The sequence below is a fragment of the Callithrix jacchus genome, chromosome 2, assembly GCF_049354715.1.
Source record: "Callithrix jacchus isolate 240 chromosome 2, calJac240_pri, whole genome shotgun sequence".
Classification (NCBI taxonomy): Eukaryota; Metazoa; Chordata; class Mammalia; order Primates; family Cebidae; genus Callithrix; species Callithrix jacchus.
In genome coordinates, this window is record NC_133503.1 from 50,392,770 (window position 1) to 50,419,007 (window position 26,238).

At 42.4% G+C, this 26,238-nt stretch overlaps 1 protein-coding gene across 9 annotated transcripts in view; it reads left to right on the forward strand.

Moving 5' to 3' along the window:
* The window catches only part of SLC36A1 (solute carrier family 36 member 1), an 84,296-nt gene that overhangs the window by 16,743 nt on the left and 41,315 nt on the right, over positions 1 to 26,238 (forward strand). For 6 of the 9 annotated variants that reach the window (XM_035288907.3, XM_078363400.1, XM_054250938.2 and 3 more), the window contains 6 exons: positions 12,695 to 12,842; positions 19,623 to 19,713; positions 20,557 to 20,645; positions 21,120 to 21,215; positions 23,226 to 23,310; positions 23,722 to 23,940. In XM_035288907.3, the coding sequence (XP_035144798.1) occupies positions 12,700 to 12,842; positions 19,623 to 19,713; positions 20,557 to 20,645; positions 21,120 to 21,215; positions 23,226 to 23,310; positions 23,722 to 23,940 (723 nt within the window). In that variant the 5' untranslated portion in view covers positions 12,695 to 12,699. The remainder of the gene's footprint in view (positions 1 to 12,694; positions 12,843 to 19,622; positions 19,714 to 20,556; positions 20,646 to 21,119; positions 21,216 to 23,225; positions 23,311 to 23,721; positions 23,941 to 26,238) is intronic. The other 3 variants (XM_078363405.1, XM_035288929.3, XM_078363414.1) reach the window with 2 other exon arrangements.

Here is a 26,238-nt window from a genome sequence, read left to right on the forward strand (position 1 = left end):
TTGCATCTCCGGGATGTAGCCTACCTGATCATGATGGATAAGCTTTTTGATGTGCTGTTGCAATCAGTTTGCCATTATTTTATTAAAGATTTTTGCATCTATATTCATCATGGATATTGGCCTGAAGTTTTCTTTTCTTTTTGAGTCTCTGTCAGGTTTTCACATCAGGATGATGTTGGTCTCATAAAATGATTTGGGAAGGATTCCCTCTTTTTGGATTGTTTGGAATAGTTTCAGAAGAAGTGGCACCAGCTCCTCTTTGCATGTTTGGTAGAATTCAGCTGTGAACCCATCTGAACCTGGGCTTTTCTTGGTTGGTAGGCTATTAATTGCTGCCTCAACTTCAGCCCTGGTTATTGGTGTATTCAGGGTTTCAACTTCTTCCTGGTTTAGGCTTGGGAGGATGCAAGTGTCCAGGAATTTATCCATTTCTTCCACGCTTACTGGTTTATTTGCATAGAGTTGTTTGTAGTAGTCTTTGATGGTGGTTTGTATTTCTGTGGAATCTGTGGTGATATCTTCTTTATCATTTTTTATTGCATCTATTTGATTATTCTCTCTTTTCTTTTTTATTAATCTGGTTAGTGGTCTGTTTTGTTTTGATCTTTTCATAAAATCAGCTCCTGGATTTATTGCTTTTTTGAAGGGTTTTTGTGTCTCTGTCTCCTTAAGTTCTGCTTTGATCTTAGTTATTTCTTGTCTTATGCTAGCTTTTCCGTTTTTTTGTTTGTTTTTTATCTTGCTCCTCTAACTCTTTTAATTTTGACGATAGGGTGTCAATTTTAGATCTTTCCTTGCTTCTTATGTGGGCATTTATTGCTATAAATTTTCCTCTCAACACAGCTTTAAATGTGTCCCAGAGATTCTGGTATGTTGTGTCTTCGTTCTCGTTGGTTTCGAAGAATATCTTTATTTCTGTCTTCATTTCATTGTTTATCCAGTCAGCATTCAAGAGCCAGTTGTTCAGTTTCCATGAAGTTGTGAGGTTCTGAGTTAGTTTCTGAATTCTGAGTTCTAATTTGATTGCACTGTGGTCTGAGAGACTTGTTTGTTATGATTTCCATTCTTTTGCATTTTCTGAGGAGTGATTTACTTCCAACTATGTGGTTAATTTTAGAGTAGGTGTGATGTGGTGCTGACAAGAATGTATATTCTGTGGATTTGGAGTGGAGAGTTCTGTAGATGTCTATTAGGTCTGCTTGGTCCAGATCTTAGTTCAGGTCCTGGATATTCTTAATTTTCTGTTTCTTTGATCTGTCTAATATTGACAGTGGAGTGTTAAAGTCTCCCATTATTATTGTGTGGGAATCTAAGTCTGTTTGTAGGTCATTAAGAACTTGCTTTATGTATCTGGGTGCTCCTGTATTGGGTGCTTACATATTTAGGATCATTAGTTCTTCTTGTTGCATTGATCCTTTTACCATTATGTAATGCCCTTCTTTGTCTCTTTTGATCTTCATTGGTTTAAAGTCTATTTTATCAGAGATGAGAATTGCAACTTCTTTTTTTTTGCTCCCGATTTGCTTGTTAATTCTTCCTCTATCCCTTTATTTTGAGCCTATGTGTATCCTCGCATGTGCTATGGGTTTCCTGAATACAGCACACCAATGGGTGTTGACTTTGTATCCAATTTGCCAGTCTGTGTCTTTTGATTGGGCCATTTAGCCCATTTACATTTAAGGTTAATATTGTTATATGTAGATTTGATTCTGCCATTTTGATGGTAGCTGGTTGTTTTGCCCATTAGTTGATGCAGTTTCTTCATTGTGTTGATGCTTTTTACCATTTGGTACGTTTTTGGAGTGACTGGTGCTGGTTGCTCCTTTCTGTATTTAGTGCTTCCTTCAGGAGCTCTTGTAGAGCAGGCCTGGTGGTGATGAAATCTCTAAGCAATTGCTTGTTCATAAAGGATTTTATTTCTCCTTCACTTACGAAGCTTAGTTTGGATGAATATGAAATTCTAGGTTAAAAGTTCTTTTCTTTAAGGATGTTGAATATTGGCCCCCACTCTCTTCTGGCTTGTAGGGTTTCTGCAGAGAGATCCACTGTGAGTCTGATTGGCTTCCCTTTGTGGGTAACCCGACCTTTCTCTCTGGCTGCCCTTAGCATTTTTTCCTTCATTTCAACCCTGGTGTATCTGACAATTATGTGCCTTGGGGTTGCTCTTCTTGAGGAATATCTTTGTGGTGTTCTCTGTGCTTCCTGGACTTGAATATTGGCCTGCCTTGCTAGGTTGGGGAAGTTTTTCTGGATAATATCCTGAAAGTGTTTTCCAGATTGGATTCATTCTCTCCGTCACATTTAGGTACACCTATCAAATGTAGATTAGGTCTTTTCACATAATCCCGTATTTCTTGGAGGCTTTGTTCATTTCTTTTTACTCTTTTTTTTCTCTAATCTTGTCTTCTCATTTTATTTCATTGAGTTGATCTTCAATCTCTGATATCCTTTCTTCTGTTTGGATGATTCAGCTTGTGATTGAAACTTGTATATGCTTCGTGAAGTTCTCATGTTGTGTTTTTCAGCTCCGTCAATTCATTTATATTCCTCTCTAAGCTATTTATTCTCATTATCTCATTAGCATTTCATTAAACCTTTTTTCGAGGTTCTTAGTTTCTTTGCATTGTCTTAGAACATGATCTTTCAGCTCAGAAAAATTTGTTATTACCCACCTTCTGAAGCCTGTTTCTGTCAATTCATCAGACTCATTCTCCATCCAGCCTTGTTCCCTTGCTGGTGAGGAGTTTGGATCCCTTGGAGGAGGAGAGGCATTCTGGTTTTGGGTGTTTTCACCTTTTTGTGCTGGTTTCTTCCCATCTTTGTGGATTTATCTACCTGTGGTCTTTGTAGTTGGTGGCTTTCAGATGGGGTCTCTGGACATCCTTTTTGTTCATGATGAAATTATTTCTTTCTGTTCCTTAGTTTTCCTTCTAATAGTCAGGCCCCTCTGCTGTAGGACTGCTGGAGGTCCACTCCAGACTCTGCTTGCCTGGGGTCACCTGTAGTGGCTGTGGAACCGTAGGGGTTGCTGCCAGTTTTTCTTCTGTTATCTTTGTCCCAGAAGGATACCCACCAGATATCAACCTGAGCTCTCTTTTATGAGGTATCACTGCATATACGGGGATCGGGGAGTTGCTTGAGGAGACAGTCTGTCCCTTATAGGAGCTCAAATGCTGAGCTGTGAGCTCCGTTTTTCCATTCAGAACTGCTGGGCAGGTACATTTAAGTCTGCTGCAACAGAACTCATAACTGCCTTTTTTTCCCAGGTGCTCTGTCCTGGGAAGGTGGGGCTTTATTTATAAGTTCCTGTTGTGCTTCTGCCTTTTTTCAGAGATGGCCTGTCCAGCAAGGAGGTAGCCTAGTCACAGTCTGCCAGCAGAGGTGTTGTTGAGCTGCCATGGGCTCTGCCCAGCTGCTTTGTGAACTTCCTTGCAGTTTTGTTTATAAGGGTATAGTTAGAACTGCCTTGGTAGGCCAGGCACAGTGGCTCACACCTGTAATCCCAGCACTTTGGGAGACCAAGGGGGGTGGATCACAAGGTCAGGAGATCGAGACCAGCCTGGCCAACATGGTGAAACCCCATCTCTACTAAAATACAAAAATTAGCTGGGCATGGTGGCACACACCTGTAATCTCAGCTACTAGGGAGGCTGAGGCAGGAGAATTGCTTGAAACCAGGAGGCAGAGGTTACAGTGAGCCGAGATTGCGCCACTGCACTCCAGCCTGGTGCCTGGTGACAGAGCAAGACTCTGTCTCAAACAAAAAAAATACTGCCTTGGTAATGGTGGTCTGCCTCAGTAATGGCAGACTGTCTGTGTAATGGCGGACTGCCTCGGTAATGGTGGACTACCTCAGTAATGGTGCACTACCTCGGTAGTGGTGGAATACCTCAATAATGGTGGACGCCCCTCCCCAACAGAGCTGGACTGTCCTGGGTCCAGCTGTGCTTGCTGTGAAACTCTCAGTCTGGAGCATTTCAGATTGCTGGTCTTTGTTGGGGTGGGACCCGCCGAGCCAGATCACCTGGCTCCCTGTTTCAGTCCCCTTTTTTTTCAGTTGAATGGGCAACTCCGTCTCCCAGGTGTTCCAGTCGCCAGTTGAAACAGTGCCTGGATTTGTGTGAGTTTTTGTGCGGAGACCTGCTGCGCCAGCTGAAACAGCTGTGCTGGAGACTCATGGTGCTTTTTCGCCCTGGAATCTCCTGGTTTGTGGGCAGTAAATATTCATTTGGAAATGCAGTGATCACTTACTCTCTGCGTTTTTGCTGGGAACTGCAATCCAGAGCTGTTCCTATTCGGCCATCTGGGATCGTTCTCCTCTTTTCTTTTCATCACCTCCCTCTCCCTTCCAGTGAGTCAGTGAGTGTCTCAGTTCTTTAATGCTTGACATCTCTTCAAAGGTCAGATGAGCAAATGGTCTTCCATTTCTGCTTTTCCTGGCCTTCTGAAATGTGTGACTGATTAACACTACTCACACCTACGCCAGCTTTTCTCTTTTTCCCATAGAGAAAACTCACATTGAATCTGCTTATTTCCATCCAGGCCTTCTCTTGTTTCCCATAGAGGAAACTCACACTGACTCTGTTTACCTCCACCCAGGCCTTGGAAGAATCCTGTACCTCTCTCCTTTGGCCAGGCCTTACTGTGACGAGCACATAAAGGTAGCCTCTATTTAATGGGCATGGTGTCCAATGGATGGGGCACTTAAAATAGGCCAAAATAGGAACCATATGGTGCTGCTTTTGAGGTTGTCTCTTCTTTTATCCCCCAAAACATTTCTCTCTGAAGCCTTGAGACCCAGGGCTAGTTGTTTTTTTACTGTTAATTCTTCTTCTTCTTTCTTCTTTTTTAAATAAAAGTGACCCTTGGTGCTAAACTTTTAATCATTATTATTATTATTATCTTTTTTTTTTTTTTTTAGCGATGAGGTCTCACTATTTTGTCCAGGCTGGTTTTGAACTCCAGAGCTAAAGCAGTCCTCCCATCTTAGCCTCCCAAAGTGTTGGGATTAGAGATGTCAGCCATCATGCTGGCCCTAGGGCTAGTTCTTAATGGCTACCTCTAGTAGGAAGCGCTCCTGTGTGCTTTCATTTTCTGTGAAGTTAGAAAATCTGTCTGTGAGTTACTGAGGTGTCTGTGAGTCACTTAGATCATCTTCTCCATGATAGGGACCTGGCTGCACTATCCAGAGTGTTAAATGGAGCCCATACTGCAGACTGTTTAGTGAAGTTTCTCACTTCCTGTCCTTGAACTTCTCTGTAGTAATAATCATACTTGCCATCATTAATGAGTGTTTATTATGTTCCAGACAATATATCTAATGTTTATTTTTTCCTCCTATCTACATAACAATATTGTGAAATAGGTGTTATTAATGACATCTTTCAGATGAGGAAACTAAGGCAAAGGGAGATTAAGTAACTTGCTCAGAGTGACACTACCAGACTCCAAACTCAGGTACTTTCTTTTTCTTTTTTCATTCATTCAGTCATTCATTTGTTTATTTATTTATTTATTTTGAGACGGAGTTTCGCTCTTGTTACCCAGGCTGGAGTGCAGTGGCGCGACCTCGGCTCACCGCAACCTCCACCTCCTGGGTTCAGGCAATTCTCTTGCCTCAGCCTCCTGAGTAGCTGGGATTACAGGCACGTGCCACCATGCCCAGCTAATTTTTTTGTATTTTTAGTAGAGACGAGGTTTCACCGTGTTGACCAGGATGGTCTCGATCTCTTGACCTCGTGATCCACCCGCCTCGGCCTCCCAAAGTGCTGGGATTACAGGCGCTCTCTCATTTGTTTATTTTTGAGGTGGAGTCTCACTCCATCACTCAGGCTGGAGTGCAGTGGCACAATCTTGGCTCACTGTAACCTCCATCTCCTGGGTTCAAACAATTCTTCTGCCTCAGCCTCCTGAGTAGCTGGGATTACAGGTGCACACCACCATGCCCAACAAATTTTTGTATTTTTAGTAGAGACAGGGTTTCACCATATTAGCCAGGCTGGTCTTGAACTCCTGATCTTGTGATTCATCTGCCTCGGCCTCCCAAAATGCTGGGATTACAGGCTGAGCCACTGAGCCTAGCCTCAGTTACTTTTTATTATGCAGAATACCCCCTGCAGACCTAATCCTACCCCAGTCTCTGAGGCCAGCTTTGTTCTCAGGGAGATTTTAAGGAGGGTAGATAATTTATGGTGTGGTAGAAAGAACACTGGACTGGGATGCTGGTTTGCTAGATTATCATCTCAAATCTTTGAACACTTGGGGCCCGGATGATTCAGGCTTTCTATATGGACCTTGGTTTTCTGACTTCTAAGTGGGAAGCTGGAGCTTGATCTTCTCGGAAGTCATGCCTGGTCCTAACATCAACTGATCTTCGTGGTTGTGGGTAAAAGTCTACATGTTTGCCTGTTCAGCAGCTGCTCTGTGCAGAACCTCCTGAGGTCAGCAGCTGCCCTTGGTTTTCTGACCCTAAAGTAGGAAGCTGGAGCTTGATCTTCTCAGAAATCATGCCTGGCCCTAACATCTTCATGGTTGTGGGTAAAAGTGTGCATGTTGCCTGTTCAGCAGCTGCTCTGTGCAGAATCTGCTGAGGTCAGCAGCTGCCCTGTGCCTGCTCTATCATCAGACTCAAACAGGCAAAAGTCTCAATTTATGGAATATTCAGCTCTGGTAAATTGGATGAAATTCTATCTGATGAAAAACAAATTATGTAGAAGTCAAACTATTTTACTTCCCTCTCTTGTAGACCACACATAGCAACACGGCCTGTGTCCTTGTTCATGTTTTTAGAATTCCTGCAACAAAGAAAAGAAAATACATCTGGGGAATTTGCTAATACTCTGGGTTCCAAAGTCCAACCCAATATAATTGTTTCAGAATGATGGATGACACTTTTAGCTTGTAAACAAGTGTCACCAATGCATGAATTCTGGTAGGAGGTGAGGCCTGAGGTGTACCTATCATAAGATCATATTTTTTGTAGTGCTTTATATAAATCTACCTGTAATCAAGATCACTTAGGAAGCTGGTTAAAATGCCTCATGCCTGTAATTCCATCACTTTGGGTGGATCCGTTGAGATAAGGAGTTTGAGACCAGCCTAGCCAATATGGAGAAACCTCATCTCTACTAAAAATATGAAAAATTAGCTGGGCATGGTAGTGGGTGCCTGTAATCCCAGCTAGTTGGGAGGCTGAGGCTGGAGAATCGCTTGAACCCAGGAGGCAGAGGTTGCAGTGAGCCGAGATCATGCCACTGCAATCCAGCCTGGGGGACAGGGTGAGACACTATATCAAAAAAAAATACATAGGCATGGTGGCTCATGCCTGAAATTCAGCACTTTGGGAGGCTGAGGCATGTGGACCACCTGAGATCAGGAGTTCAAGACCAGCCTGGCCAACACGATTAAACCCCATCTTTACTAAAAATACAAAAAATTATCTGGGTGTGGTGGTGTGTACCTGTAATCCCAGCTACTGGGGAGGCTGAGGCTGAAGAATCTCTTGAACCTGGAGGCAGAGGTTGTAACAGGCTGAGATCTCACCACTGCACTGCAGCCTGGGCAACGAGAGTAAAACTCCATCTCAAAAAAAAAAAAATTAAATAAAAATAAAAATAAAATAAAAAGCTCAGGTGGAATCCAGTTGGGCCCAGAAATCTGTTTTTTTTTTTTCATTGAAATATGTTTCCTTTAACCCAGTATACCCCAGATATCATTGCAATATATAATCATATAAAATTATTCATGAGATATTTAACAATTTTTTTGGTACCAGTTCATTGAAATCTAGTAGGCATACATTTCAATTTTACTGAACTGTATTTCAAGTATGAGGTAGCTATTTATGGCTAGCGGTTACTGTACTGGATGGTGCAAGTTTAGAATATGTTACCATCTATTTAGAGTCTTAATCATCCTTTATTTTGTACAAACCCAGTCACTAAAAAATTGAAATTGGAATCCTGAAACTTTAGAAATGAAAGTGTACTCAGAAATCCTCTAATGCAGTCTTCTCAATTCTGTATCAAAACAAGAAAACAACTTTGGGATTAGAATACAAAACTTTTGACAGCCTGGTTATGTTCTCCTTAGTCCTGAATCCCATACTGTTAAAATGGGAACATCAGCATCTGAATTTAATAGAAAAATTTCTGGCTTTGCCTTAAAAAAAAAAAAAAAAAAAATCACTGTAGAATTCCCCTTTAAAATTGCCCAGTTCCAGAAAATGTAACACATAAAAATTTTTATTTTTAAAAACAGAATAAAATTTATTTTTAAAAATAAAAATTCATTTTGCATGTACATCTTCCATACTGCATTCATTGCACAAAGCAATCCCACCTGCTCATTTTTAGTGCCAAGCTAAAAATAGCATATTTTGTAGATTGAAGAGCAACTCTTGTCATTTATACAACTAAAAAAATAGTTATATAAGGAAAAAGGAAATGTTTTAAGGTGGGTACACTTAAATTTTTATTTTTAATTTTTCTTGGCCATCAAACATGCAGACTTTTCTTACTTAGTTGCTCACTCTTCTGAGTCTAAGTATCTTATGGTGATTCGGACTTTGTATTCTGTTCATTGTCATCAGAAATCTGAAGGACAAGCTTGCCTTCAGCTCTGTATAGTATAACCCTCATATTGACAGTTAATAGGTACTATTAAAATCTCCCACAGGGTGGGAACTGGCAATTGCAGCAATAGACCTGGCTATTAGATTTCATCGAAGGGAGCCCAAGGGCAGCGTGGCCATGAAGGCTGGCACTGAAGGGGTTGGACAGAGAGCAGGAGGAAGAGACCTTGGTTTCCAGAAAGAACTATAGAAAGAACTCCAGGGAGTGGCTGTACCCACTGTCTGATGCTTGAATCCTTACATAACTGCTCTGAGAAAGGGCTTCTGCTTGGATTTTTCCAGAGATAAGGGAACAGGCTTTCTCCCAGAGTGATCTGTTCTATTTGGAACAGGTCTGTCTTTGATAGAAAGTTCTTCCTTATGCCTAGCCAAAAATCAGCCATTTTGACTCTCCATGTACTGATCCTAACTAACTCTGCCTGATCTTTGAGTCCCCAAGTAACAAGTCTAATGCATCTGAGAGCTTTTAAAGACAGTTTTTGTACCTCTCAAGTTGCTAGGTAAGACCTTCTCAGTGCTTTCGACCAGTCCTCATTTCATTGGTTTCCTACCCTTCGTGACCCTGGTTCTGACCCCCAGATATACCACAGTTTTTCATTACTCCCTTTATAGCATGCTGTTTGGAACAGAACACAAAGTGTGGCAATTCTGAGTTATGTAATACCTACCTGTGATTCTCTCGTGTCTTAATGCAATCTAGATTTTGTTGCTTTATTTGGCATCTTGGATTATATTATTGCCTTCTGTTGAGCTTATCATCAACCAGAACTCCCAAGCAGATTTTTTTTTCTTTTTTCGATATGTATGCAGTTGCTAGGCCACACCTTCCATATCCTGCAGTGGCTTATTAGACCTTAGATCTATGGATTTCAGCTTCTTCTTGAGCAGTTTTCTTAGCAGCATTCTGCTGTGGGTTCAGTTTTCATATACAACATAAAGGAGCCTCGTTAGACCATTTGAGATAAATCAAGCATCTGTACTAAGTAAGCAACAGAGTGGTCCCTCGGTTGTTAGGGAAGGATTGGGCAACTTATGAGTCCCTGTATTCATCCTTTCATTTTCAGTAATATATAGGTGTCAACCTAAAGAAAGAAGCTGAGACCCAAAATGTAATTTTTAACAGTTTTCTTGAACCATAGTGAGGACAGCTGCCCAGGATACACTTCCAAGTTGCCTAGGGGAGTGCTTCCTTTGGCCTTTGTTAGCACAGGTTCTTAAAGGCAAAAGCAAACAAGGAGAGGACTGATACAAAGTTATTTGACAGGAATTCTCATCGGCTTGTGGAAGTAACATGGATTAGTGATGGACTGTACATTGTTGGACTATAGGATATGAGTTATAATGTCCAGTGTTAGCATTTTATGACTTAGTGGTGTCAGTTAGTCTAGAACCCACATAGCAAGGGGCTTCAGGAGGTAATTGTTTAACTCAAGGGGGGAATGACAGGTGACTGCTGTCACATTTTAGTGCCTCTCTGGACCTGATAATTTAAAGGGATTCCTCAGATAAAAACTTTCTTTCCTTTCTCACAGGATTCACTCAGAAGGTTTTATCTTCAGATGATTTTGGTATGTTGGAAGGGACTAGAAATTAGCAGCTTTTTCTTTTTTTCAGTAGAGGCAGGGTCTCACGATGGTGCCAGGCTGGTCTTGAACTCCTGGGCCCATGCTGGTCCTCCCACCTTGGCCTCCCAAAGTGCTGGGATTACAGATGTGAGCCACTGCACTCAGCTGCTGTTTGCATAATTATATTCAGTGACGCCTAGAATATTAGTGCTACAAGGAGCTGAGAGATATTTTAGTTTATGCCCTCTGCCTTTGCACATTTGAAAATGATTCAGAGGTAGTAAGCAAACTTGACAGAGGCAGGCTTGGCGCCTGGGCCTCCTGACATACCTATAAACTGACTTACAAGCTTATGCCTGTATAGCAAGAGGTTTCAATACTGGTGTTAAGATACTTCAGATGTCTTTTTCCCCTTGGCCTTCTAATGAGTTTAATTGCCCCAGAGCTGGATGGCGTCCTTGAATTCCTCTAGCTCATGACTGAATGAAGCTCTCAGATTTTTAGCTGAAGTGGCTCTGGCAATGAAGCTAGGCAGGATCCTCTCAGGGATTTCCAGGACCTTTGCTGGCTTTTTGACAGGTACTTCCCTTGCGAGATGGCTTGGGGGTCCTTCCTACATTGCAGTCGGTGAGAAATAATGAGGTCTCCCGTGGATCACTCTGTTGCCAGGCTGGCGTGTTGCCAAAGGAGTCCCCTGGGACTGGACCTAAGGGGAACCATCGGCAGAGCACTGTTCTCTGGCAGGTGGTGCTGGGTATCTGGGCAGGGTGGGGTACTATGACATAGTTGGAGGTCCTGTCTCCTATCAAGGTAGCTAAGATAGAGTGCCCAGGCTCAGGGTGGGCATCCAGCCACATGCCATAGGACAGCCTCATGGGCAAACAGCTGTGCCAGTCTGCCAAGTTTTAGAAGGATTTATTATTTGTAATTTTTAATATTAATGTACCATTTTTTTGTTACTTGGTTCTTGAAGAGCAAGAAGTTGACTCTTTCCCTGTGCTGTAATACTCTCTCATAGCAACTGGCACTCTCTAGAGTGGATGTTTTCAGATTCAGATAGGGGCCAGGAGATAATGTTTTCTGCCTCATACCACCTAGCTGTTGCAGGGCAGGTTACTTAGCATTGATTCTTCATCTTTAAAGTAAGGGGCTTGGAGTGGCCTGTGAAGGCTCATTTAGCAATGGTCTCTATGATTCTAGGGGCCTGTACACAGCTCCCAAAATGTGTCCTTTTTGTATATCTTAAGCCCTTGTTCTTCTCTTTTGTGTAGTATTAACAGTATTCCTCAGTAAGTCCACCCAGGGGACACCACTCTTACATCCTCCCAGCACATTGAAAGGAGAGTTTTCTTCTCTCATCATTTTAAAAATGAGCAAATCTATAGAAATAAAAAGGAAGGAGAGTTATAGATGGGAGATGTTGAGACAAGGGCCAAGGTGAGCACCCTTTCTCTGAGCTGCTTTCATCTACCATTTCTCAGTACTCAGGTTGGCAGCAAGAAAGGAGTCCCAGGGTCAGGGTATAAAAGTTACTGGTGGCCTCCAAAGAGTATAGGATCGGACGGTGGTCACAGCAGAGAGAAGGAGAATGGCATGTGTGCCTCTGGAACTTGGTGGGAGTTTGAGCAGAATTGGATGATCCAGAGAGGATTTCTTTCTCTCTCTCTCTCTCTCTCTTTCTTTCTTTTTTGAGACAGAGTTTTGCTCTTGTCTCCCAGGCTGAAGTACAATGGCACAATCTAGGCTTACTGCAAATTCTGCCTCCTGGGTTCAAGTGATTCTCCTGCCTCAGCCTCCCAAGTAGCTGGGATTATAGGCACGCACCACCACACCCAGCTAATTTTGTATTTTTATGAGAGACGGGGTTTCTTCATGTTGGTCAGGCTGGTCTCAAGCTCCCAATCTTAGGTTATCTGCCTGCCTCAGCTTCCCAACGTGTTGGGATTAGAGGTGTGGACCACCACGCCTGGTCCAGAGGGGATTTCTTGAGTGAAACAGGTTCTCTATTGAAGGCAGAGAAAAAAAAGAATATACAGTGAGAAATACCCAGCTTTCCATCCAAGAGCTTGGGCATATATATACAATTTAGCTATTGCGCAAGGTCCAAGAAATTAGCTCAGAGGAAGGAGTGAATAATCCTGACCTAAGGAATGGGGAGTGCTTCCAGGAAGCACTTTTTCATTCCCCCACTCCTCCCAAGCAGTGCCTCACCTCTGCCTTGTCTAGCTATACTCTGGAAAATTAAGAAATTTATGAGTGTAACACCAGGTATACCAATGGGAAAGATAGGAGTCAGAAGTCGATTGAACCAGCCCACTCCTGTGTACTTTGCACTTTTTCATTTCCCTTGGTACCAGACGCTTTCATACTTAATCCATAGCACAGCTGTCACAGTGAGCAACTCCAACAATGACAGCTCCTGCCCCAGAGGCCACCCCAAACATGGAGCTACAGGCTCCAGCTGCGGGAGGTCCTAATGCTGGCCCTGTCCCCGCAGCTGCCATGTCCACGCAGAGACTTCGGAATGAAAACTACCATGACTACAGCTCCACTGACGTGAGCCCTGAGGAGAGCCCGTCCGAAGGCCTCAGCCACCTCTCCTCCCCCGGCTCCTACCAGCGCTTTGATCAAAGCAACAGCACAACGTGAGTAGCTGTTACCTTCTCCTCTCCTGGGTGGGGATTCCTGTTCCTGAGTCTCCCTTGGACTTATTTTTCCACCCCAGTTTCATCGGTCCTTCACTTTACAGATGAAGGTCAGCAATGAAGAGATTGGGCTCACGTGACCGTGCTGAGCTTTGCCTTCATGGGTTGCCACTCTCTAGGCTGGTTCTTATTCTTCATTCCTTTCAGCTGTGTTGGCCCTACAGGGCTGGTGCCAGCTAAGAGCTCGGACTTAAGAATGCCCCAGGCTGGAAGTACTCAACCAGTCCTCTAAGATTCTGTTTCTGTAGCTTATTTCTCAGGTGATATGCTTTTGTAGATTCCTCATTAGCCTGCAGTGGGAGTTAGCTGGTGGTAGATTGCTTAGAGCACAGCTGGCAGCAGAGTGGCTCGCCCTGCCCCTCTTTCCTCCGGCCTTATCAGCATTGGCAGCCCCCACGAAGCAGCAGCTCCACACACAGCCAATGGCATATCATGGCTTCCCGTCAGAGGTCATGCTCATTATTGTGAGATTCTGCTAAGCTTCCCTCTCTGTAGTTTCCTTTGCAGTTTTTGCTCCTTTTTGATCTCAGATATTAACTTATTTAAGCAATACTTAGCAGAGGGAATCTGGATTTTCTTTTTATGGACACCTCTCTGAAGCTCAAAACTTAGCAACTAGCAACTTCAGGATAGTAGCTCATAAGTTTTGGACATGTGGAAGCTGATGCATACCTGTTAGCTATTCTGAATATCTCTTTTTTTTCTCTCTACATTGTGTTATAATTAACGGCCAATTCAAAATTATGTCCTTGTTTCTTGGAAATCATACATCAGAAGAAACCTTCTTTGGGTTTGTATTGTGACATTTTCCAGGGTGTACTTTGTTCTGAGGTTCCCTTTCTGCCTTGATATTGTGATACAATGTAGGTGACTAGGAAGGCCCATCTGCAGTTGATGGCAGGTATCACAGTCCCATCACAGGTGGTACAAGATAAAGTACTTTGAGGGGACCTACAGTACTTCTAGCCTGGGGCATAGGATTGACAGAAGCATTTATGTAGAAAACATCCCAAGTATGATTAAGGTAGAGGTTGATTTGGAGGACCTTTGTAACCTAAATTACTCTTTTAATACATAGGAAGTGTTAGGGATAAGTTTTTAAGCTGGGTTCCTTTTATATTTCTGCCTTTCCTTACCCTTTTATCTAGTTTGCCAAGTAACAAAATACACAGAAGTACTTCTACACCTACTGCACATTTGCATGCACACACCTACCTCTTCTAGAAATCAAGGACTCAGTAAAAACCTCTAGTTAGAGGGTGCAAATAAGAACACCAAAGGCTTCCATGAATTATTTCCTTTTTTTTTTAGATGGGTTCTTGCTCTTTTGTCCAGGCTAGAGTGCAGTGGCACGATCATGGCTCACTGCAACCTCCATCTCCTGGGCTGAAGTGATCCTCCCATCCACCTTAGCTTCCTGAGTAGCTGGGACTACAGGCATGCAGCTGGATAATTTTTTTTTTTTATAGAGACAGGGTTTTGCTATGTTGCCAGCTTGTTCTTGAACTCCTGGGCTCAAGTGATCTGTCCATGTCAGCCTCCCAAAGTGCTGGGATTATAGGCGTGAGCACCATGCCCAACCTGTGAGTTATTTCTTAGTGTGTTCCGTGAGATTATTCACTAACACTTAATCTTATCAAGCTATTCACTGCTTTGGAGACAGCCTCATTTTATGTTGTTGGGCAAATTTTTTTTCTTGTTGCGCCTCTGAGTTCCATTATATATATCAAGCCTCTGTGCTTCTTACCCATGTCAAACTGAAACCAGCAGACTGAGACTGGATCTCTAAAGGTGAGCTGGAGTAGTCATTTGCAAAATGTGGTCTGCAGATTTTTTGGGCTTCCAAAGACCATTTCAAGAAGTCTATGAGGCCAAAACTATCTTCATAATAATACTAAGATGTTGTCCACCTTTACTTGTGGATATTTGTGCTTAGCTTTCACTAACTACAAGTGAATTGCTTTCACTTGCAGTTAGCAAATATCCACAAGTGAAAGAAATGATGGGTAAAATTGCACTGTAGAATGAGTCAAGGCAGTGGCACCAAATTATACTAGTTGTCATTGTATTTTTCACTGCCACACATGCACAAAGAAAAAAGGCCTTTGTACTTGAGAATGTCTTTGATGAAACCGTTGGATTACTAGTATTTAAAAAATTGAGACCGTTCAGTATAGGTCTTTCATATTCTCTGTGGCAAAATACGAAGTACACATGAAGTACTTCTGTAAGTACCAAAATATGTTACTTGTCTCAGGGCAAAGACCTTCAGTGATTATTTAAGTTGTCAACCAAACTTGCTGCTTTTTTTTTTCATAGAGCCAGAACGAACAACTAACAAACTGCAGGTCATTCAGACAGAGTACTTGCAAGACATTTTCTTGAAAATGAAAGAAATGAGCCCATCATCTCAAGGAAAACAATAGATAATATACGTATCTGTTGCCCAGAATAAAATTCAAGCTTTCAAGCAAAATTAGGAAAAAAAAAACCAAAAAACAAGTATCCAGTGCCATGGGCTTGATAGCCTCTCTACTTGGAGACTTTTCTGATGAGATCAGTGGTGATACTAATGTGATTTTTTTATATTATTAATATATAATGAAGATGTCAGCATTTAGAAGACCTGTATAAATTCAACCAAAGTGTGATGTTAGGAATTCCGCATTGGGTAAAATATCCAATGAAAGAGCAAGATCACCGATGGATGGATGGATGGATGGATGGATGGATGGATGGATGGATGGAGAGAGACAGAGTCTTGCTCTGTCACCCAGGCTGGAATGCAGTGGCACAATCTTGGCTCACTGCAACCTCTGCCTCCCGGGTCAAGTGATTATCCTGCCTCAGCCTCCCGAGTACCTGGGATTACAGGGACAGGCCACCACACCCAGCTAATTTTTGTATTTTTAATAAAGACGGGGTTTCACCATATTGGCCAGGCTAATCTCAAACTCCCGACCTCAGGTGATCCACCCTCCTTGGCCTCCCAAAATGCTGGAATTACAGATGTGAACCACTGCACCCAGACCACATTGCAGGTAACTTCTAAAAAACTATCGTGTGGCATTTTGGAGTCATGTCAAAGAAAAATTACTGTTATTGTCTGTGGTGGCCATTAAAATACTCCTCCTTTTCCAACCACATCTATGAAAAAACAAATTTTTTTCATAAACTTCAAAAATGACATATCACAATAGATTCAAAATAGAAGCAGGTAGTCCAGCTGTCTTCTGTTAAGTGAGATATTAAAGAGATTTGGGGGGAAAAAAAAGTGCTATTTTTCTCACATTTTCTTTTTTGGAAAATAGGGTCTTTGCCATTAAAAAATTATTTGTATTAACATGGAATGAACTTATTGTTATGTTTTTTTCCTTTTTTTTGAGACAGAGTTTCACTCTTGTTACCCAGGCTGGAGTGCAATGACGCAATCTCGACTCAACGCAACCTCCAGCTCCTGGGTTCAGGCAATTCTCCTGCCTCAGTCTCCTGAGTGGCTGGGATTACAGGCGCGCGCCACCATGCCCGGCTAATTTTTTGTATTTTTAGTAGAGATGGGGTTTCACCATGTTGACCAAGATGGTCTCGATCTCTTGACCTCGTGATCCACCCGCCTCGGCCTCCCAAAGTGCTGGGATTACAGGCGTGCGCCACTGCTCCCAGCTGTTATTTTTAATTAAATATTTTTTTAATTCTCAGTTCTAATCTTTAATATAGTATATACCAGCAGTTGTAATTGACATCTGCTGCAAAAGCTATTTGGCATCTTTAGTGATTTATCAGAAAATAAAGGGTTCGAGAGACCAAAAAGTCTAAGAATGAGTGATGGAGCATGAATGGAAGTACAGAGATTTGCTAGGCTCCTCCCTCCCCTTTTCAGAAAGATAGTCATCCTTATAGTTAAGACTTCACAGTTTATGAAGTTCATTTTGTGCTTCTCACACAGTACTGGGTAAACCCAGCTTGGGGCCATCTATTAAAAAGAGTAATCTTGGTCAATTGCCTGGAGTCCTGGTGTTTCAGAGCTGCAGGGATCATGGAGATCATTTTGTCCTAGTCCAGTTCCCTCACCTTATGGATTAGACAGCAGGCCCAGGAAGGGAGGGGAGGAATTGTCATATGAAGGTGATGGCAGAGCTAGGGAAAGGGACCTAGTGTCCCAAGATAGCCAGCTCAGAGGCATTTTGGTGAGGTCTCTGGTAGGTAGGTGGGTTTGATACAGTGCTTTGCCCTTAAGTGGATTAAATATTTGCCAAGATAAAAATGTAATAGACCCCATTATCTTGCAGCTACAGGCTACTGATAATGCATTTGCTGGTGGACACATGTAATGCTTAAGCTGTTTCTTTAGGATGTCCAGGAGAGCACTTAGCCTCTTCTCATGTGGAGGCAAAGTAGTGTCCTTGATCTTTCTTGAAAAAGCTGGGTACAGTAGGAAAATCATGAGATTTTTTTTTTTCCCTTCAAGGTAAAAGGAGAAAGGTTAAAGTGAAATTCTTTTCCGGAGAGTGTAGATGGGTCTTATTAATGGCCTCTATGAGTAACAAGTGTTATTTACTCTGAGTCTCTGGTGAATTGCCGATCTGAAGAAATGTCTGTAAATACCAGTTTTGAGGCATTTAGGTTATATGTGCAGTAGAACCACAGACAGTGCCACGGGCCAAATTCTGAGTGATTTGGGGCAGAGTGAAACTATCTGTGACCTGTTTCCTGTTTTCCTGGAGGTAACAGTAGATAGAAATTGAAGACAAGACCACCCTTCTGTAGTCAGTCCACCCTTCTGTAGTCAGTCCACCTTTCTGTAGTCAGTCCACCCTTCTGTAGTCAGACCACCCTTCTGTAGTCAGACCACCTTTCTGTAGTCAGTCCACCCTTCTGTAGTCAGACCACCCTTCTGTAGTCAGACCACCTTTCTGTAGTCAGACCACCCTTCTGTAGTCAGTCCACCCTTCTGTAGTCAGACCACCCTTCTGTAGTCAGTCCACCCTTCTGTAGTCAGACCACCCTTCTGTAGTCAGACCACCCTTCTGTAGTCAGTCCACCCTTCTGTAGTCAGACCACCCTTCTGTAGTCAGTCCACCCTTCTGTAGTCAGTCCACCCTTCTGTAGTCAGACCACCCTTCTGTAGTCAGTCCACTCTTCTGTAGTCAGACCACCCTTCTGTAGTCAGTCCACCCTTCTGTAGTCAGACCACCCTTCTGTAGTCAGACCACCCTTCTGTAGTCAGACCACCTTTCTGTAGTCAGACCACCCTTCTGTAGTCAGTCCACCCTTCTGTAGTCAGACCACCCTTCTGTAGTCAGTCTTTTGATAAGTTTCTATTCCCTGCAGAAAAAAGAAAAACTTCATGCCTCCACCCTCACCCTCACCCTAACTCGAATGGCGACTAAAGCCAACTACTACTCCTGATTCCGGTCCCAGGTCTCTCTCTAGGGTGTTGTTCCAAAGCCCTTCTCTTTGCCAATGGAGTCTTTTTCCCCAGAAGCACATTTATAGTTCCTGCCTGTCCTGCTGGGCTCAGCTCAGCTCTCTTCTGTATAAAGCCTCACCTGCCTCCCTTCTCCCTGGTCTCCATTATTGGGTTTTTCTTAAAAACAAGAATCTATCTACCTTTGGTGGTTATTAATGCATTCCCTTATTTTCCTTGAGACATTATTAATTTCTAGAGGCTGAGAACCATACCAGATTCATACCTATTTTCACCACTGCAGTCAACACTGCTTTATATGTGATAGATAGCATTTGTTGAGTGAAAAAATAAATGAGGAAGCATGAGAGGCTTTACCATTGTGGCTTGAAGGGGACAGTTTGTACAAATCTGCCCTCACAGCAGAAGGGTAAATGAAATGACTCTCTGAAAGGACTTCTCTGATCCTATGGCATTAGACTTTTTTTGTTTTTGACACAAAGTATATCAGGGACTTCTGGTCTCTTATGGTATTGCGTGACTTCTGCATTTGGGGCTTCTATTTTTTTTTTTTTTTTTAATTTCCTCTGTTCTGTCACCAGTGTTTATCCATCATAGTCTGGGTTGTCATCCTCTGTTGCAGTTTTGGGGTGTGTGTGGTTTTTTTTTTTTTTTTTTTTTTTGAGATGGAGTCTCACTTTGTCGCCCAGGCTGGAATACAGTGGCATGATCTTGGCTCACTGCCACCTCTGCCTCCTGGGTTTAAGCAATTCTCCTACCTTAACCTCCTGAGATTACAGATGCATACCACCATACCCTGCTAAGTTTTATATTTTTAGTAGAGACAGGGTTTCGCCATGTTTGCCAGGCTGGTCTTGAACTCCCGACCTCAGGTGATCTACCTGCTTCAGCCTCCCAAAGTGGTAGGATTACAGGCATGAGCCACTGTGCCCAGCGGGCAATTCAGTGGTTAGAACCAGACTCAAATACCCTCGGAAAGGATAGTGTGTCTGGAGAGAGTCAGAGCACCCCTCTGATCTAATCTCTGAGAGACTAAATTCTCAGAAATGCCACAAAGAATGGGGACTTACAGCACAGGGGATAAGAGAGGGAGCTCTGGAGTCAGACTGCCCAGATTTGAATCCTGCCTCAGCAGGATTCACAACTAGGTGTGTGGCCTTGAGCAAACTGCATTGTCCTCCATAAAATAAAATTTTACAGGGTTATTGTGGAAATAAAATAATGCATATAAGCACTAAGTGCTTAGTAAAAGTTAACTGTCATGGTTATCCTTTCCTTGTCTTTCACTTCAGATGGTTCCAGACCTTGATCCACCTGTTAAAAGGCAACATTGGCACAGGACTCCTGGGGCTACCACTGGCAGTGAAAAATGCAGGCATAGTGGTAAGGTTTGCGTCAGTGGAAGGGAGTAGTGACAAATTTTAAGAGGTAGTTCTTTGTTGTTGTTAAAATGTACTTGCTTTAAAGCATTTTCAATAGAGAAGGATTTAAAAAAAATCAGTTGACAAAAAGCAAAATTCAGACATTCATTCACCTAAAGATATTTATTGAGAGTGTTTGGTGTGTTAGGCACTGTTCTAGGCTCTTAGAATACATTAGTGAAGTAAAGAAAGATACCTGCCCTCATGGAGCTTACTTCATGGTGGAGAGGATGTACTGAGATGGCTCATGCAGTTTCTGTCAATAATACAAACTAATGAGTTAGTTACAGATGTCTGCCCATTTTCTACATGGTCCCCCATGTCCTGTTCCTAAATGGCCAACTCCAAGAATCTTCGGTCTTCTTTTTATGATTCACTTTCTGTTGACTGCCTGCCCAAAGCCATTCTGTTTCTTTTGGAGTTGAAGAGAGGCTCAGAAATGTGGGTTGCCCTCTTGATCTGGCAATGCTGTAAAGATAACTCTCCCCACAGCGTCCCTTAGCCCATCTCTTCTTCCCACAGTCATGGGAGCCTTCTATTCTACTGACTCGTCCCAGTCTTGGAACAGACTTATCTTATGTCCTTCTTCTCCACATGACTAAATCTCTTGAAAGTTTAGATAGCATCCATGTCACAGAGCTAATCTTCATGATCACATTTCTCTCTCTAATGCTGGGCCCAAAGTTATATCACTGAAAAGTGCCTTCATAGCTTTTTAATCATTTGCAAACCGAGTTTCCATTGGGTTCACTGATAATTCTACCTACTTGTCTCTCTCTCTGTTGTCTGCAACACCTGTCCCCAGATGGGTCCCGTCAGCCTGCTGGTCATAGGCATCATAGCTGTGCACTGCATGGGTATCCTGGTGAAATGTGCTCACCACTTCTGCCGCAGGTGAGAGCCCTCTGAACCACCTCTCAAGTGACAAATTGTCCTTTTGGGTTCTGTTATCAACCCTGAAAATGAGCATTGATGAAGACCATTCTCAGTTCTTCACATTGGCTGGAGGTAGCTACTTGAGATTGCAGCGTTTCCTTTCCCTGGGTATTTTTGTGTTCTTTTCTGGCTCATTGTCATCTGTTAAATTTACCTATGTGCAGCAAATAGACACTGCGTACTAATTTCATGTGCTTTGTAATGTTTACCCCATTGAAATGATTCTACCAGATGGTTGTTAATTATGATAAAAGTAACCATTCTGTCGACTTAATACTTAGGATCTTTGAAAGCATGAGATACAGGACTCAGTGTGGTATCTCCAGGGTGACAGATGGGAACTGGCTCAGATCTCAGTGGCTCCACTCGTTCGGTCATTGTCATTGTCTAATCCATGTATTCTGCCCTTCCTCTTCCCTCCTCCTCTTCCAGGCTGAATAAATCCTTTGTGGATTATGGGGAAACTGTGATGTATGGATTGGAATCCAGTCCCTGCTCCTGCCTCCGGAACCACGCACACTGGGGAAGGTAACTGATTTGTTGCTTCCTTTCAACGGTAGCCTCCCAATGTAAGGCCTTCAGATGGGGAGGTGTAATGTGGGAGACAGTGTAAAGTGTGGAAAGAGTGCTGTTTGCTGTTTAGGGTCAGTTGCCTTGGGCTCTGGTTCAGATCCCCTAGTTGTAAGCTGTGTGACCTGGGGCTGAGTAACCCCTTTTTTTCCGGGGGCTTCAGTTTCATCAGGAAAGCACAGGACCTGTCCTGAATGATCTCTAGAGCCATTCCAGCTTTGGCAGTCTATGAGCAGTGATTGTTTTTGATTCACTCATTTGCTCAACAACGGTATTTAAGCACTTTCTTATAATGGAACAAGACAGTTCTAGGTAAGAAGGGGAGATTTCCTGAAGTAAATTATGTGCTTCCTGCCCTCCAAGGGCTTTTGTAGTCTGTGTAAGTAAAAAGACATGTGGGAAGAGAAGCCAGAGAACAAGATAAGGGACCAGTAGCAGGAGACACCCATAAGAAGAAAGTGTCATGAGCTAGGAGTACATCCTCAGTGCTCAGAGAGGGAGGAACTTTAAAGATTCTCCTTTCAGCTGTGCCAGATGAGAAACACACATGAGAGCTGGGAGCGGAGAAGGTGAAGTGAATGAGAGCAGGGTGTGGAGATGAGTTTGGAGGTGGGAAGTGTTTGTAAATTTCTTCTTAAGGTAACTCTTAGTTGTTTTGAAGGGACACATTATTTTCATTCTCTATATTTAAATGTAGAAAATTGATACTATCAAGGGCTAAAAATTCTTTTTATTATTAAAAAAAAAAACCTGAACCACATTAAAACTATGTCTCTAGAAATTTTCCTTTTTGTGGTCATAGGGTCATACCTTTATCCTGTAATGCAGATTATGTAGTTCTTTTGGCCGAATTATCTTCTGTGACTGGGAGGAGCCAGATTGTCAGGTGACCACCAGGAGTTGATTGGTCGTTAATTCTTCATTCCTTTCTTTTCTTTCTGCTTCCTTCCTCCCTCCTTCCTTCCTTTTTTTCCTTCTTTTAATAAAATGTGTGCCATTTTAATGTGTGCTCATAGTAAAAACTTTTCTGGATTAAGTTAGAACATAAAGTAAAAAGTAAAAGAAAATTTTGGTCACAGTTGCATGGGTAGCCTTTTGGAATTTGCTGTATAAATAGAAACATACACATATTCTTAAAGTTTTTGGCACAGATTGAATGCACTATGTATACTGTTTGGAAACTTGCTTTTTCCCCTTGAATGTCTGAGATGTTTTTCTCTATCAGCACGTACAGATTTAACACATTCTTTTTAACTGCTGTGTAATGCTCCATTTAAGAATGGTCTATGATTTAATCACTTTCCTTTTGATGACACTCTAGGTTGTTACCAGCTGCTATTGTTCAACTAGCCATCTTTTTTTGGTGTATCAGTTTCCGTGTCCTTAATGTGGGACTTGGCCGGTTCTTGTATCCAAGTTATAGAGACAGTGAAGGGGACTACTTCCTGGCCTTTTATGTCAAGGGCTCCCTGTAACTTTAGCAAAAAAGTGTGAGATGGGCTAGTGGACAGATGTGTAGAGAGAAGGCTAAGGGTCATGGTATCTGTGCATGTGTCTGATCTTATGTAGCATTCCAGATAAGAAGCCAGGAAGGGGACCTCGGAAACCAGCTAGCACCTCACTCACCTTCTTCCCAAAGCCCCAGACTGGTGGCACCTAGCATGGATTCTTCTCCTACCAAGCCATGCTCATCCTTGTCACCTGCTGGGAAGGGTCTGTGATGGCTTGGGGAAAGCACTGTTAAAAAAACAATGGGTACAGTGTACACTGTTTGGGTGGTGGTTACACTAAAAGCCCAGACTATATCATATCACTATGCAATATATCCATTTCACAAAACAGCACTTGTACCCCCTAAATCTATTTAAAAAAAAAAAAAACAAGAACAAACAAAAAAACACCTCCCCTTCTGGGAGTCTTGCATTTGTATTGTAACAGTCTTTGTATTCCTTCCCTCCCCATCTCCAGACATGTTGTGGACTTCTTCCTGATTGTCACTCAGCTGGGATTTTGCTGTGTCTATTTTGTGTTTCTGGCTGAGAACTTTAAACAGGTAGGCACCTGGTTTAAAAGAAAAAATGGGAGAGAGAATGGCAAAAGATGATTGAAATTTTTGTTTAGGATTTTTTCCACACCAGCTTTTGTCAACAAAAAAGTTAAAGTTTTAGCACTTTACATAGAACCTCATCTTCTGTTTGATTCTCACGGAAAAGAGCTAGGGCATAGAGAAACATCCACATGTCTTGTCCATCCTCCTGTCCTAGGTACCTGTGTTCAAACCTAGCTCAGACAATTGGGTTGCTGATGATAGTCATGAAGATCTCTAAAGAAGGCTCACTGGACACAGATTCTAAAAGGCCCTGTTCACACCCGAGCCTTTCCTCAGGAACCTCTCCCAGCAGAGGATCCACCGGCCTTTGTTGTTTGAGAAGCGTTCCCATTTTCCTCCTTCCCTTCATTCTAGGTGGTAGAAGCGGCCAATGGGACTACCAATAACTGCCACAACAATGAGACGGTGATTCTGACCCCCACCATGGACTCGCGACTCTACATGCTCTCTTTCCTGCCCTTCCTGGTGCTGCTGGTTTTCGTCAGGAGCCTCCGAGCCCTGTCAGTCTTCTCCCTGTTGGCCAATATCACCATGCTGGTCAGCTTGATCATGATCTACCAGTTCATTGTTCAGGTACATGCCTAGGCCCTCCCCTATTGTCTTGCTTCAATATTTAAAAAAAAAGGCTAGGTGCAGTGGCTCATGCCTGTAATCCCAGCACTTTGGGAGATTGGGGTGGGTGGATCACCTGAGGTCAGGAGTTCGAGACCAGCCTGGCCATCACGGGGAAACCTGTCTCTACTACTAGAAATACAAAAATTATATGTGGTGGCGTGCACCTGTAATCTCAGCTATTCGGGAGGCTGAAGCAGGAGAATCGCTTGAACTCGGGAGGGAGAGGTTGCAGTGAGCTGAGATCACCCTACTGCACTACAGCCTGGGCAACAGAGCAAGCCTCTGTCTCAAAAAAAATAAATAAATAATATATATATATATATAAAACAAGTAAGTGGAATGTAAATAATTATATGTTACTGCTGGTATGTTTAGGTTAGAGGTTCTTATCATGGGCACTGTTGACATTTTGGGGTGGATAATTCTTTGCCGTAGGGCTGTCCTGTGCATTGTAGGATATTTTGCAGCATTTCTGGTCTCTACTCAGTGGGTGCCAGTAGGAACCCCTCCACAAGTGATGACAACCAATAATGTCTCCTAACATTGCCAGACCTCCCTGGGGGTAAAATCGGCCCCCACAGGGATCACTGGTTTAGACCTTCTTCAATTCCGTGGTTAATTCATCATCGTTGTATACAATTGGAAAATAGAGAAAAATATTAAGATTAAAATAAAAACTAAATTTTCTAACCCGTATTTAGATAAGTAATTCCTTATCAACTCCAGTTAATTTGTATTTGTCAAAATTATAAATCCACTTGTTCCCTGTCCTCACTCAGCCCATGCAGACAGGTCTGTGGGGTGGCACGAGAGAGAACATGTGTATACAGATGGGTAGAAGATCAGTCTGAGAAGAATATGCCCTTAAACACTATGGCTGTTTGTGAACATGACAGTGGATTTTCTAAGGCTTGAGAAAAGGAATAGAAGTAAAGGCAGGTAAATAAAAGCGTGCCTTTAAAAAAGATCTTTTAATTCAATTCCCCAAATAATTCATCAGTACATATTCATTAAATCACAGACAACACAAACACCTCTTGAATACCAAGTCCCCACCCTGAGTCTCCTCTTAGGGACCCATTCTGTGAGACTGCTCTGTCTCATTCTAGATGGTGTGAATGTACTTGCACCCTCAGCAAGTATATGGAGAAATATGTTAAAAGATATTTTGTTTTTATTTTTGAAACATAATTTTTTAACAAGTTACATGTTCAACTACCTTGCTTCTTCCCCTACCCTTAAAAATGCCTTAGCCAGCCTTCCAGGTTAAGGTTAATATTCCCAGCTCTACCTTGTTGTTAGTTGTCACATTGTATCACAGAGAAGAGATTTGTTGCCCTTTATTTACCAGCCCCGACTCAGTGACTATCAGGTCATTGATAATTTTTAGTATTATTTCAGTATGAAGACAGTGAGATGTTCTTATACATTCCTTTTTGTGGGCCTGTATAAATACTTTTTAAAGATATTTATCTAGATGTGTAATTGCTGAAGAATGTGCACTTTTGAATTTTTTTATGTTACCAAGTTGTTTTTTGTAAAAGCTGTTTCCTAATTTCATAGAGTTGTCCTTCCACAGTATTTAAGTGCCCATTTTTCCACCCTTACCAATACTGGATGTGTCAGTCTTTTTCATTTCAGTCAGTCTAACAGGCAAATATTATCTCATTTTCATACAGTCTGCTTAACAGTGACCTACACTGATGTAGTTTCCAGGAAAACAGTGGCTCATAAAATGCAGGACTTCTTGTGCTAAGCAAATGACATTATCAGTTTAGATTAGCATTGTCCTCTGTGGGTATTGACTGGTTTTTATCACGGTAAGTCAGATAAGTGGCAGATATTGAATCTTCTGCAGAACTATTTTTTTAAACATAAAATAAATAATTCTGGCTGGGCACGGTGGCTCATGCCTGTAATCCCAGGACTTTGGGAGGCCAAGGTAGGCAGATCATGAGGTCAGGAGTTTGAGACCAACTTGACCAATATGGTGAAACTCCATCTCTATTAAAAATACAAAAATTAGCTGGGCATGGTGGTGCACACCTGTAACCCCAGCTACTCAGGAGGCTAAGGCAGGAGAATTGGTTGAACCCAGGAGGTAGAGTTTGCAGTTAGCCGAGATCATGCCACTGCACTCCAGCCTGGGCGACAGAGTAAGACTCCGTCAAATAAATAAATAAAATAGTTCTTCACGTTCATTTTTTTATGAGACTGGAAGGGAGGGCCTGTGAATTTATGCTAGACCATTTCCAT